Consider the following 12,800-nt stretch of genomic DNA (forward strand, 5'->3'; position numbering starts at 1 on the left):
TGATTTACGTATAGGAACTTTATTGGGCATACAGCAAATAACAATCTCGTCCCCAAGGACTATCTGATACTCAACGGCGCTGCCCTTTCTGATAGCTCCCGGTGCTGTGGTCGAGCTTGAGCAAATAACAGATTAGGTAGGCACATATAGACCACTTTCCGCGTGACGTGGTTGTTTTGATTTCATTTTGAGAACAGTGGGCATGCGCGCACTTTTGTGTAGGTAAAAAAGCAGGACTCGCACAGGGTAAAATAGTTAGCTATTAATGAAGTTTAAAGTATTTTTTCGGTAGCATAAGAGCCCAGAGGAACTGAAATAAAATTTTAACTATATTCTTCTAATTCTTCCTAAACAATTTCATTAATTTTGGGCAAACATTTCTTTTTTGGATGAATTTCTTTGATTACTGTGTTCTATTGTTTACATATTCTGCCTACAGAAATGCTTGCGCAAAAAACCCGCAAACTTTTTAACTTTTGTAAACATTGGCTCTATTTGAATTAGTTAAATTAATCTGTAAAAGATATAACATACGAATACATAAGATTTATACATTTTTAAAGCATATAATCACAAAAATAAAAATATTTTTTATATTTTTCTCACAGCTCTTTAATTAAAATTTTATCTCATTTGAGTCCTAGTACATTCTCTAAAAAAGATGATGTGTTATATGGAGACTCATCATTCGTTGTCTCAACTTCGTCCTCAGGGCGATCGCGTTGTCTGTCTTTTGGGAATCTGGGAGTGAGAAAACAACTTGAGACACCGTGCCAATTGTGTATTAATCATGCCAATAATAACATAATGATTTTTCCTATCCACCCGAGTTTAATTTTTGACGCATTCCAGTTTTACTACGGACGGTCGGTAATGAGGTTTCTTTGAGAGGTATTTTTCTTCATTAATATTTTTTAATCATACTGGTAGACCCGGGCAAATAAGGAATTCTATTTTCAATCTGACGTCAAATAATAATATGACGTCATACTATAATGAGTGTTTCAGCAGAAAGCTAATTTCAAGAACACAATGAAGGCCGCTTTGTTTCTCGCATTCTGCATGTTTACTTTCGTGAATGGAACAGTCATCACAGATCTTGAGAAATGGGTGAAGGAAAGTGATATTAATATATTCAATCCAAAAAAATACGAGCCTGCTTATAACGAAACTTATATACAAGAAAAATGGTCTTTAACTACCTATACCAAAATAGCCGAAGATATTGTTAAGATGTTTCATCATTCGAAATCATTTCTTGGTAAGTCCCTTCATATTCTCGCAACGGAAACAACAACACGAAGACAGCAACCCAATAGTATATTGAGACTTGAGATTGTTTTTTTCAGCACCCCTTAACCCTTGCCCCCTAATTCAATATTGTTCTAACAACGGAGCTTTAATTTTGATATGGAGAAATGTAGGGCTTAGAACTTGTAAAACGCCGCGTTTTGAAAACTTCCATCATATCTGCCCAAATTCTCCTTGATCATATTTACGCAATGTAAACATATTTTCTGCTCTTTTCAGATCTTCTCAAAGATTACATTAAAGCAACGTTTACAGAGCAAGAAACTGCAAAAACACAGAACCAGGTTACAGATGAGGTACAGTGATAGATAATTTTGTACATCCCTGTTCATTAAATGCGTTAGATTTTTTAATAAAGTGGACTTTGGAGGTGGATTCGATTTTTTAGGGATTTGCTATGACATTTGTTTGTGTCTAAACTTTTGTTTGAGAGAAACTGAATTTCATATTTTCGAAGAAAGCTTAGTTAACTAAGCTAACCCTAAAGATGATATTCCATGAAAAAGATAAACAGCTTGCTGATTCTCACGCTCCTAAAAGCGCTCATTTATTTCATTTAGTTTATCAGATTTGAGATCCCTTACTTCATAATGGCTGCCATACCACTTGTGTTAATGTTCATCTTGCCAATCATTGGATGTGTATTTTGCAGAAGACAAAGCAAACGAGATAGAAAAAATAAATTATCCGAAGTAAAAGTGATTGGAAAGCGAAAAACGCGACGTTTTTTGAGCGCATCTTTTGTTTTAACAGCTGCTACTTTCATACTGTATGTAATAATTTTTTCTAATTTAGTAAGTCAAAGAGTAGATAGTACAAGTAGCTCCCAACGCAAAGGAAAGGAGAACCATTGAAGACAACATGGCAATTTTTTACCAAAACGTTTTTGTAGCATAGAATCCCTATACTTTTCTATGATGAAAATCAACCAAGGCTTCACCAATCTATTAAGAATTAGCAAGAAATATTATCAAAAATGATGGTGGTCTTATTTATGCTGCCATTGGGCTTTTCTTATTATCATATTTTAACAGTACAACGAGATTGAGGGCTTTTAGTATAAGTTGGAAAACGTTATCAATCACAGCATTATAAGACACTTGATATTGCCTGTCTAGTTGAAAGCTAATGATGCTATATCTATCAATGCTAAAGTGATATCATTGATAGATGCGTCAGAGATGCTCATCATATAACATAATTAGCTCTCAACTAGACTAACTAAGAACAGAAGAGATACTTGGTTGAACAATAATACAACAGTTTAACTTTTTCTTATTTATGTATTTTTTTTCCCGCGTAGAATTGCAGGAATTGCATGCTTTCTAGCATCAGAACGTCTAGATTCAGGAATCGAGCTTGGTAAAACGATGTTAATCAACAGTATGAATAACATAGCTATGTTTGCAAATAAAACTGCTTCGGTAAGCTTTCTATAAGATGTGTTTACAGCTACTGTAGTTAAAATTTGTCATTTTTTGCGCATTGGTTGAATAGAGAAGTGGAAATTAACAACGATATTGGTGGTGGTCCATCATACGAAAAACGCGCCAAAAAATGATTACAAACATTTAAACGGAGGTGACAACGTGAAATAAAATGAAAACAACAATGGCTACTGCCGGAATTGCAGGAAAAACACAACAATCATTTTCTTTGCATGCTTTTTTCATCAGTATTTTTATAGGACTTTTACTTTATTAAAATAATTCACGTTCTACCGAAAACCTGAAAATTGTTCTTTTCGGGTTGTAGAAAGAACGGCAAATTTGTTTTGGGGGCTTACCCTGATCTGCTCATGCGCATTGGAAAACTTTTTCTCAGTTGTAAATAGAACCATTCTTGTTTCGTAAGATCGCTATTGGCGTTAATTTTCGCTATAAAGTGTAAAAAAACAAACGCCCACGGTCAGTTATATAGAATTATTTGTCCCATGTTTAACTTTATTTTCATTCTAACTCCTTATCCATCTATTCGGCAGACATTGCATGTACTTTTGGGCGATGATTTCGATATTGCAACAAACATGACGACTAAAGCACTTGACAGTAAGGACATGATAATGTTATGTTGAGCAAGTTTTGTAAGCATTCATTCGAAAGGTTAAAGTTTTCAGAAGCTCCACAATGCTTCTGCTCTAACCCCTATTGTTTTAACTCTAAATATTTTTTTAGCGCTACCTGAAAGGCTTGCTGTCGAGATAATACATGGTATCAATCTAGTAACAGAACCATACTTCAATAGTGTACTGCAGCTGGATAAAAGTAAGTAGCGACACTGTTTTTTTTTAAAGTCTGTCACTTATGAGGACTATATATAAAGCTACATCCATACTACATCGAGAGTAGTATTGATAATTAATATATTAAATACTTAATTAGAATCTGAGTTAAGATTATTCCTCTAATATAAAATGTTTCGTGAATGATTAATGTTAAATTATTAGCAAATCAAACGATAAGCATTACTTGAGTACCACTTCACCCTATTATATGCTAACGCAACAGGTAGAATAGGCCCTGGGAACAAGGTTGAGCATAATGGAGTCTAACCTGATGACCTGTTAGTAGCGTTTCTAACAGAGACATCTATAAATGGTTGTTTTACAAGATAGTTGCTCAATAAAAAAACGCGTAATGCTCTCCGGGTATATTTTATTTCCTAGATAAAATAAGATATTGAGATAAGATATTGAGATAAACCTCAATTGGTTTTGAGGTTTATCTCAAAGAGCTCTGGGGAAAAGAATGCGGATATGTACATATATGGTGAGGCACATAGGGCGTATAATCGAGTGGTAAGGACATTCGCTTCGTAATCAGGAGGACAGTGGTTCGATTCCCGGTTGAACATGTAGAACATTGTTACAGGTTAACCCATGTGGGGAAATAGGATGCTGATGTTTATCTAGTCAATGATATTATTTCTTAATGTTTAAACAAAGTATCTATTTTAGCGTTTGAAACACGTTTATCAATGTAAATCCTGTGTTTTAAATGAATGGCTATCCTATATCTATAAATATAAATATTAAAAAATAATACTAAAACCGTGAAATAATAAAAACTTAAAAGATTATGCGAAATCGTTTTATGTTTGAATTTTAGTTGTAAACGACAATCTCGACTATTTCAACACGATGGAGAGTAACAGGACGCATATTTTAACGCTAATACCAAATGCGACGACGCTTATCGAAAATATACAAACGAATTTAACGAAACTATATGAAGACATGTGTGTGGATAAATCTGTTTCATACTGTCAAGTGTTGAATGTAAAGAATATGAAGATCACAGAGAACTTTACGCAGGTATGGAGACGTCACAGGAAGGAGGTGTATCTGTCCACTGAAAACCTATGCTTTGATAATTATGTTTCTGACTTGCGGTAAATCCCCACTTTTTTAAGAAAAGGAAGCGCACATCTATGTTTCTCCCACGGCCTTTTTTTGGTGATTTTTTACTGGGATAAAGATTGATAAACATGGGCTTTCATTTCATGAGGGCTAACACGAAGCTGGCATTTCTTTTAACGATTATTTTATATCATATGGAGAGCTTTTTTGCTTGCTGTCCCAGACTTTATATTTCCAGAAGGTATTGGTAACGTATCACTTATTTTTTTAAATTTCTCGGATACATTTTAATTTGCGCTTACCGAACAGATCGTCGATTTATCAAATACAACATCGAGACTATCTGGACTATATGAAGATCAGCTTGAAAAGAAAGTAAATCAGGTATGGGTTTTGGCATGTAGCTACAGTGAAGCCTCTCCATACTGGTTTTGGCATGTAGTAAAGCCTCTCTATATAGCGGATACCATTGGGACTTCAAAAAGGTACCTGCTATGAAGAGGTGTCCGCTATGTATAATTTTTTCCCAGGTGGACTTATATTGCTTCAAAAATTATAGTGAAATTGACATTAGTGTATCAAGACGCTGATGTTGAAAATATATATTTTAAATATTCTATCTTTCATTTCAAAAATGAAACGGACTTACGACTGCACAAAAAACTTTGAGATTTTGCTTTGTCTTTATATGTTTTATATGTTATATGTTTTGTATTTTATACTTAACGTTTTGCCAGTATAATATAACAAACTTGTTATAAAAATTGTTTAATATCACCCCATTTTAGGGCGTGTCCGTTATAGAAGGGTCATGTTACCCGTTCCTCGGAATAGTATGCGTTGTAGAGAGGTGTCCGCTTTAAAAGCTGTCCCCTATAAGGAGGTTTTATTGTATTATACATAGAGTCAGCGTGCGCAATTAAAATATGAAATATGTTTTCTTGTTTAGTCACGCATGAAGATTGCAACTATCAGTGACGTCATTGTCAAGTCAAGAAATGACACTGCTAGTTGTAAGTATACATACATTCTTAAACCAATCGCCATAATACTTTCTATTTTCGCATTTGTAACCTAAATTTCGCAAATTCAATAGCAAAAAATTTGTGCAATTGTTCTACAAAAAACATAGTCACAAAACTGAGTTACTCGAGCCTGCCAATATCAACGGTTTATTACTTTTTTATTGTCTTCTTCAAGAGTTTTCACTTCTCATAGCTATCTTCACATGATATTGTGAATATACTCTGTTGTGAGGTGATAATGCAATAATATTAAATTCTATTTTCAGCTGTTAAAAATATGACAAAAGAAATTAAGGAATTCAAAGAGAAAATGCTAAATTCAGTTGATGCTACCAAAGATATGGTAAGTTGATTAGTTTGCATAGTTTTTATGGGGCAGCTTCTGAATCAAAGAGGACCTGCAAAATCTACACAAGCATCAGTTGATTACAAGAGCGTTTTATATAGGATTCATAGAATATGAAGGGGAAATGGTTTTTTTACTAACACTTCAGACTCGACTTTCTTAGTTGTAGACTAACGGACAAGGACAAGAAAAGGGTGGTGTGTGTGTGGACGTGGTCAGCTAAGACCACCTGAATGTGTAATATCAATGTGTCGATAAAAAAACAACAACATATAAAATTAGTCAAGAGGGCAAGTATTTTGCTTCCCAGAAAACTAAATAGTTGACGAAAAGACGTTTCTAGTTCGAAACTAGAATAGAAGTTAGAATAAAAAGTATAAATTAAAGTTAAATTAAGTTGGGAAACGTTTAATCATTTCCCCTGATTTTTATCTCCAGTAGACCTGCTCTTATAACAATTTGTATATCTCATGTTCAACGTTTAAATGTGTTTATCGCTCAGATCTTAAAAAGAAGATATACTACAACCGGGTTTATTTATTTGTCGGCCTAAACATTTCTAATTAACTCTTAAAAACATCATGACTCAGAGCTACATTCCTTCCCGCCGTTAATATTACAGCTTTTTTATGTCGATTTTTGTCATTGCTTTTAACTTTCTAACGAAAACTCAATTTAGGTCCACAACATGATATCGCCGATGAAACAAAAGTTGCAATCAATACGTAGTGATGCGTCCTTTAATAAAATTGAATTAATTATCTCCATCATATTGAAACTACCTTGTCTTTGTATAATACTAATGTGTGGCCTGCTATATGGAGGACTTGCGATTGGTGAGTTTGGTACCGCGCACACGTTTATTTGGGAGATCGACGAATTCAGTCCATCGATGAAAATGGCAAGAACAGGGAAGGATCTCATACTCAGGTTAGTTTGATGCAGCAAAGGATACCATTTTGAAGAAGTATTTCCCGTACATCCTACACCAAAAAAAGCCCTATCCTTCTGCGTCGTGACAGTGTGTGTCAACTAAGAATATCAATTCCAATGTTTTTAAACACTTTGTTTAGCTTTTATTTTAAATACAGTACTATTATCTTCCATTGTTATATTTTTTTTCAGCTTTATATATTTATTTCTCATGGTCTGTATCTTTCTGTTGCTCTTACTATCCATGACAACGTTACTTGGAGCCAACATGACGCACTTTTGCACGACATTGAAAGATAATACACTCATTGAAAAGGTAAAATTTCCTGTGAATAACTCAATAATGGTCAAAAACTTGACTGCTACATATTTAAACCGATTTTCAGTGTGTGTTTTAAGCGGGAAATAGGAATTACGACCGTAGCCGAGCACGTATCATGGTTAAGTTTTCAATCCATCTTACTTTAAGTCAACAATGACTGTACCTAATACATCATAATGTCCAATCGTTAGAATGGAGGCATCGGCTTCTGTTAAACACGAAATTAAAAAGTTAAAGAAAGCAACAAAAGCATTATATTTTTGCTTGTAAAACAACCTCGTCCTTAGGGGATTTTGTCTCTTTCAAACCGAGGCCGTCTTTGCCATAGGCAACAAACCCTGAGACGAGGATATTTGTAAATGTAATTCATGTGTTCCATATGGTTGTATTAAAAACGTTTAACAAATAATTCACTACTCTCTGCAGGAACATTTTAATTTAAAAAGAATAATACTTCCGCGGTAATATGAGGCAGGTATACTATTGAATTACAGAAGGGTTACTATACAACATTCTCCCCAGTGTCCTGTGACCCCTGAGCAGTTATTACGGAATAGTCAACAATTTTCGCCGTTATCAACAAGGCAAAATGCCCTGAGAACGAGGTTGATTATTATACAGTAAATACTGACACGAAGAGTACAAACTGACAAAGTGAACAAGCATTCTTTCACATTTATTTTAATGTCAGTTTTGTCACCATTAACTGTAGTTAGGACATTCAAATTTCTCTTAAAGAGAACCAATTTGGAAAAGATATTGAAATTAGAACAAGCGTAAAAGAATAATTATATGATCTACCAGTACATTGCCTTTAGCCAGGAACAAATGTATTTTAATGTCACGTAGCGTAATTTCGTTCCCAAGCCTTTCCGTCTACCTCATTATAAAAATGTATTTTTTAGGTGATTGATGACAATGAAACATGGAGTGGTTTCCCACTAAGTAAAATGTTGCAACATGAAGCTGGGGTGGAATTAAAGGTTTCTGAAATACTATTAAAATGCGGGAAAGGTGAATCTATTTGGCAGGTTCTACAACTTGAAAAATTAATAAATACTACAGGGATATCAAATATCAGAGAGGTAAATTTTTCTGAACTTTTACTTCATAAACTTTAAACTGAAATTCCTACGTGCATATTTTTTCCCCATTTATTTAATATTCTCCATACATTCGTGTTTAGACGTTTCCATCCATAGATAGCACAGCGGATATGAGTAACATAAAATCTGCTAATTATCTCCCTAATATCACAGATAAGCTATCTTCAGAGGATCTTAATTTAATTCACTTCAACACAAGTAATATTACGGTGAGTAACATGCAATATCACGTGGTTATCACGACTCCAATCAAAATTCAGTTTATCTTAAAAACAGCGGCTTGCTATGTACAGACTCATGAGAGTTCAGTGAAACAATGAAATATGTTAGCCTAAAGAAATATTTTAATTTTTTATTTTAGGCTACCAACAAATTTGTGTCTTTTAGTATAGACGACATCAAAAATGGTTTAACCAATTTTCAAATGGCTACGCCAAATCCTGTACGTATTATCGACATTGTGTATAAAAATCAACAATTAGCAATATGTTAAACTATTTCAAGGAGAATTTAACGGATATGTATGAGCCAACCTCAATCCCAGGACCTGTAGTGATTTTTGATATGAGGATGAACCACCTGATATGTGAGGTAATAGGTACAATCGCGGATAACTTTCACACGGTTAGTTTACTTTGAACACCTGATTATAATAAGATCTACTTTGATACCAGGTCATTTTGCGTTTATTATATAGGTCATCATATAGGTTATCCAGGTTGGCAATCATACTACATTTTTTCTTTTTCATAACCTGTATCACAGGTCTTAACCTTTCTACCTGAAGGGAGGAAAAAGAAGGAGAAAGATCCACTAATTTTTTGATATGCAATCCGTTACTTCAAACCTTATACCATATGAGACGCCTACGACAGTATTGGAGATTTTGATGCAAGCTTAGTTCTGTGCCTTTTATTTATTTTAATCAGAAATTCTTAATTATTACCGCATTTCGTTGTTTTTTTACAAGCAATCATTTGTTTTTAGGGAGATGCTGCCTTTTCATATCAAATTTTAACACAGTTGATTTTGCTAGATGGTACATACTTGCAAGAAATGATGAAAAGCTTCGTAAGCACGTCATCATTTGGTCATTTTGACAATTCAAGAAAAATAAGATTGTTTTTACTCTGTACACATCCTCTTTTCTTTAGAAATTCATCAATGAAACTGAACGGAAAGTACACGAAGCAATGGAAAACATGTTTGTAAGATCTTTTTTATTTTTTTTTTTATTTCAATCTGGTTTCCTGTCTTTGTTGCAGCCATTTTTGATCAACATAACTAGCACTGAAACCATAATGTATATCCACTAAGCATTAAAACGTCCCATATCCATTGAATATCTGATCTTCGTGAAGGAGAGATGTCAAATTACATAAAAATTCATCATCTGGGCCACCTATTGTAAAAGTAGACACTGAGAGGCTTTTTAAGTCAATTTTCCACAAATTTTAACTCTACGTCCGCAAGAAAGTACTTTAACTTTAACCCCACCCTTCCCATCCTAATGACCCAGGACCTGATCACATTGTCTTGGCATAGCAAAGAGTAGTAGATAGTTTCCTTATAACTGTTTTACTATGTCACAACCTCGTTTCCAGCGCATGCTGTCTCTTTTTTATATTTAGACGGCCAGACGAGCATATTCGTATCGCCGTCCCAATGTCAGAAAAGATACAAGATTCTCTGGGGACGAAGTTGACTATGTTACTATTTTTTTACTTTCTTCAGCTTGTCACAGAAAAGTTGGAAAAGCGAACAGTGGAAATGCAGAACTTCTTTGAGAATGGATTTGACAAATTAATAAATCAGGTTGATTTAGAATATCCTCAGTACCAATTTTTTTCAGCAATTACACAGTTTTTAATATTTAGATTTTCTCTAGGTTGAAGAGAACATAAATAACGGGAAATTAAAAAGAAATTTTAAAGGGCACTAATTTAACAGTTTCTTCGGGTATAATGAGATGTCTTCGGGTAAAAAGATGCAAAATGCAAAAACTAAAAATATTGTTTGGTCGGAGCGGTAATACTAAAGAAACAAAGCATTATTTTCTAGGCTTTATAAAACCGAAGTTTTCAATTTTCGTTAAAAGGACCCAATGTTGCTTTTCTAAAAATCGCGTTATTTACAAAACGTGTTCTCATATTACTGTTCAAATTTAAATAATTTAATTGGAAATTTTTACGGATTTTGTTTTGTTTTTTATCTTTTTTGCTTTCTTACGAGAAACTTTCACAAACCTTTTTTTTATTAAAATATGCAATTTTTCGTAGATACTGATTAGCAGCCCTTTATGTACACCTATTCTTTACACAAACTAAACCAAACTTGAATAAATAAATGCTGACTTCCACTTGCAAGGGAAGGATTTGTTTCTACTTTTTTTGTTGATCGATGTAATTGATTTAAATAATTTTTTTAGTATTCTTTAGTAAAATTGTTTTACTTATATTATGCGTTCTATCTAATCAGCAATACCTAACATCTAAATATCCATTCGACCTTAACTCTTTTAGACATTACTTATACAACAAGATGGTATTCTTCGAGTTATGGTGAGATATGGGAGTTACGTTATGAAAGAGGTTAGACTGAGTCTTCTTTTACAAGATAATATTAACCAGGAGAGACATTGGGATTTCAAAAACAAGAAGCTTGATTTGAATATCGTTGTAAACAGTATATTTTCCATTTCCCTCCTGAATTAGATGAGTTTAATGACACAAAAACACTTGTTTTATAAATTAAATGTGTTTCTTTTTAATTATTACTCGAAGGAGTAAATGGTAAGGGGCGAGGCTCCATCTCCACTTCAAAAGAATGAAGGATATATTAGCGATCAAGATTTAAGTACCATGAAAGTTCGGTTTGTAAATATGAAGAAAAAGAATGGTTGAACTGTGACCATTAATACTCCATCTAGGAGTAGCTACAATAGCCTGATACATGGTTGCTTCACCAATTCCTCCTTTTGTTTCTTCCCATTCATCCTTCGTATTTCATAATCAAATGTTAAATTTTGTACTTTGACAATTAATAAAGTTTGGCAACAGCAATGAAAAGCAGGGAAGATGTTTAGAAACTTGTACACAGACACAAAGACAAAATTAACTACTCGATGATAAGAATGAAAGAAAAACAAACGCAAAAACTAACATCTGAACTCGAACTTAACAGGGAGCAAGTTTAGCAGTCAATATCAAAACCTTCTTTGTTTTTTCTTTTGATTTAGTTAACAACGAATATGGGCATGTGTAATATTTTTCCTGAGACATATGACAATATGAAAGGCTTGTTATGTTTTTATCTCGCCGACTCTGTGGTACGTTCTTTATTTTATTCTTTTCTCCTATTTCTTTCGTTCTGTATTGTCATATTTTTTTGCATGTTTATTTTCACAATTTGTTGATTTTATGCATGTTCCAGTTGTTTGTGTATCTGATAATGAGAGATTAATGCTTGTTTATCTTGAATTTAATTAGATTTTAATGATTCCTACCCGCTTCCAACGAGCTCGTGCTAAATCTAAATGAAAGTTCACGATGACATGTTTAATGAAACATTAGCAAACAACATTTGTATGCAAGACGAGTTAATTATTAAGGTTCTAGTTACACACAGCGAAAATTCCAGAAAAGGTCTCCTTAGTACGAATTAGTCTTCAGATTTAGGCGCGATAAAATCCCAGCTTATTGCTGAAAACAGAGGCGACCATCTAAATAGTCAATCAAAATCTTTAGTAAAGCATGGCAAATATGAGTTGCTCTTGTGGTGGCTAAAAAAGTCTAATCACATAACCTATTTCTTCCTTGTGCTTTTACGCTCACAAGCGGAAAATGTGTTATTTCTGAATCGCGAAAATATTAATGCACTATTTATTTTTTTATTTAGAACGCTATCTGGCTATCTCTTGCAATCGTGGTGTTTTCTTTTATATTTTTTTCCCCAATGTACATGGACTTAATAACACACTATAGAATAGCTGCATTGGATTTTGAAAGTGAAAACGGGCCCTTAACGACTGAAGCTAGCGACTTAAAGTTTTCCATAGGGTAAGATGTGTTTGAGGCCTTATTATATTTCTAGCACGACTCTACTTAAACAAAATGTTAAGGGATACTTTTTTTCCTCCTTAGGGCTGCGCGACAAGTGTCCGAACGAGCGGAAAATCAATGGATGTAAATATTTTAATTTTATAATTATTTAAAAAACTTGATTTTTTATTTATCAGATTCTATGCACCATTCCCGTTAAAATTTAAATTTTTCCTTTAAAGTTTAACTTGTAAACGAGGCCGGCAGTATTGTTAACATTCAACGGAAAGGAGGAACGCACTAAAACACGAAAAGGCAAGTTAATATGGAAGATTAAGGCTTTTCTGGTTCTTTTAGTT

The 12,800-nt window shown here is 33.7% G+C and overlaps 2 protein-coding genes across 2 annotated transcripts; both read left to right on the plus strand.

Annotated features, from left to right (window-relative positions):
* The first annotated feature begins 3,297 nt into the window (after positions 1-3,297).
* On the plus strand, positions 3,298-6,131 carry LOC130644719 (uncharacterized). Its single transcript, XM_057450435.1, has 6 exons — positions 3,298-3,359; positions 3,486-3,575; positions 4,419-4,624; positions 4,979-5,053; positions 5,619-5,682; positions 5,961-6,131. Exons 1-6 carry the CDS (start codon positions 3,338-3,340, stop codon positions 6,044-6,046), a joined length of 543 nt encoding a protein of 180 aa, XP_057306418.1. The 5' UTR covers positions 3,298-3,337; the 3' UTR covers positions 6,047-6,131.
* A 2,661-nt stretch (positions 6,132-8,792) lies between these two features.
* Positions 8,793-12,623, plus strand: LOC130644718 (uncharacterized). The gene is made up of 8 exons (XM_057450434.1): positions 8,793-8,843; positions 9,389-9,472; positions 9,556-9,609; positions 10,136-10,216; positions 10,924-10,992; positions 11,640-11,729; positions 12,299-12,459; positions 12,544-12,623. Exons 1-8 carry the CDS (start codon positions 8,826-8,828, stop codon positions 12,587-12,589), a joined length of 603 nt encoding a protein of 200 aa, XP_057306417.1. The 5' UTR covers positions 8,793-8,825; the 3' UTR covers positions 12,590-12,623.
* Positions 12,624-12,800: the final 177 nt, after the last annotated feature.

This window comes from Hydractinia symbiolongicarpus, chromosome 5 (assembly GCF_029227915.1).
Source record: "Hydractinia symbiolongicarpus strain clone_291-10 chromosome 5, HSymV2.1, whole genome shotgun sequence".
NCBI classification, from domain to species: domain Eukaryota; kingdom Metazoa; phylum Cnidaria; class Hydrozoa; order Anthoathecata; family Hydractiniidae; genus Hydractinia; species Hydractinia symbiolongicarpus.

What these genes read in the sequence shown, in the direction of transcription:
- LOC130644719 (XM_057450435.1), top strand. Translation starts at nt 3,338, where the DNA reads ATGACGACTAAAGCACTTGACA. An exon ending in TTGAAAAGAAAGTAAATCAG is followed by an intron (nt 5,054 to 5,618) that starts GTATGGGTTTTG and finishes TTTCTTGTTTAG; the next exon opens with TCACGCATGAAGATTGCAAC. An exon ending in AAGAAATGACACTGCTAGTT is followed by an intron (nt 5,683 to 5,960) that starts GTAAGTATACAT and finishes TTCTATTTTCAG; the next exon opens with CTGTTAAAAATATGACAAAA.
- LOC130644718 (XM_057450434.1), top strand. An exon ending in AAGAAATGATGAAAAGCTTC is followed by an intron (nt 9,473 to 9,555) that starts GTAAGCACGTCA and finishes TCTTTTCTTTAG; the next exon opens with AAATTCATCAATGAAACTGA. An exon ending in TTGACAAATTAATAAATCAG is followed by an intron (nt 10,217 to 10,923) that starts GTTGATTTAGAA and finishes TAACTCTTTTAG; the next exon opens with ACATTACTTATACAACAAGA.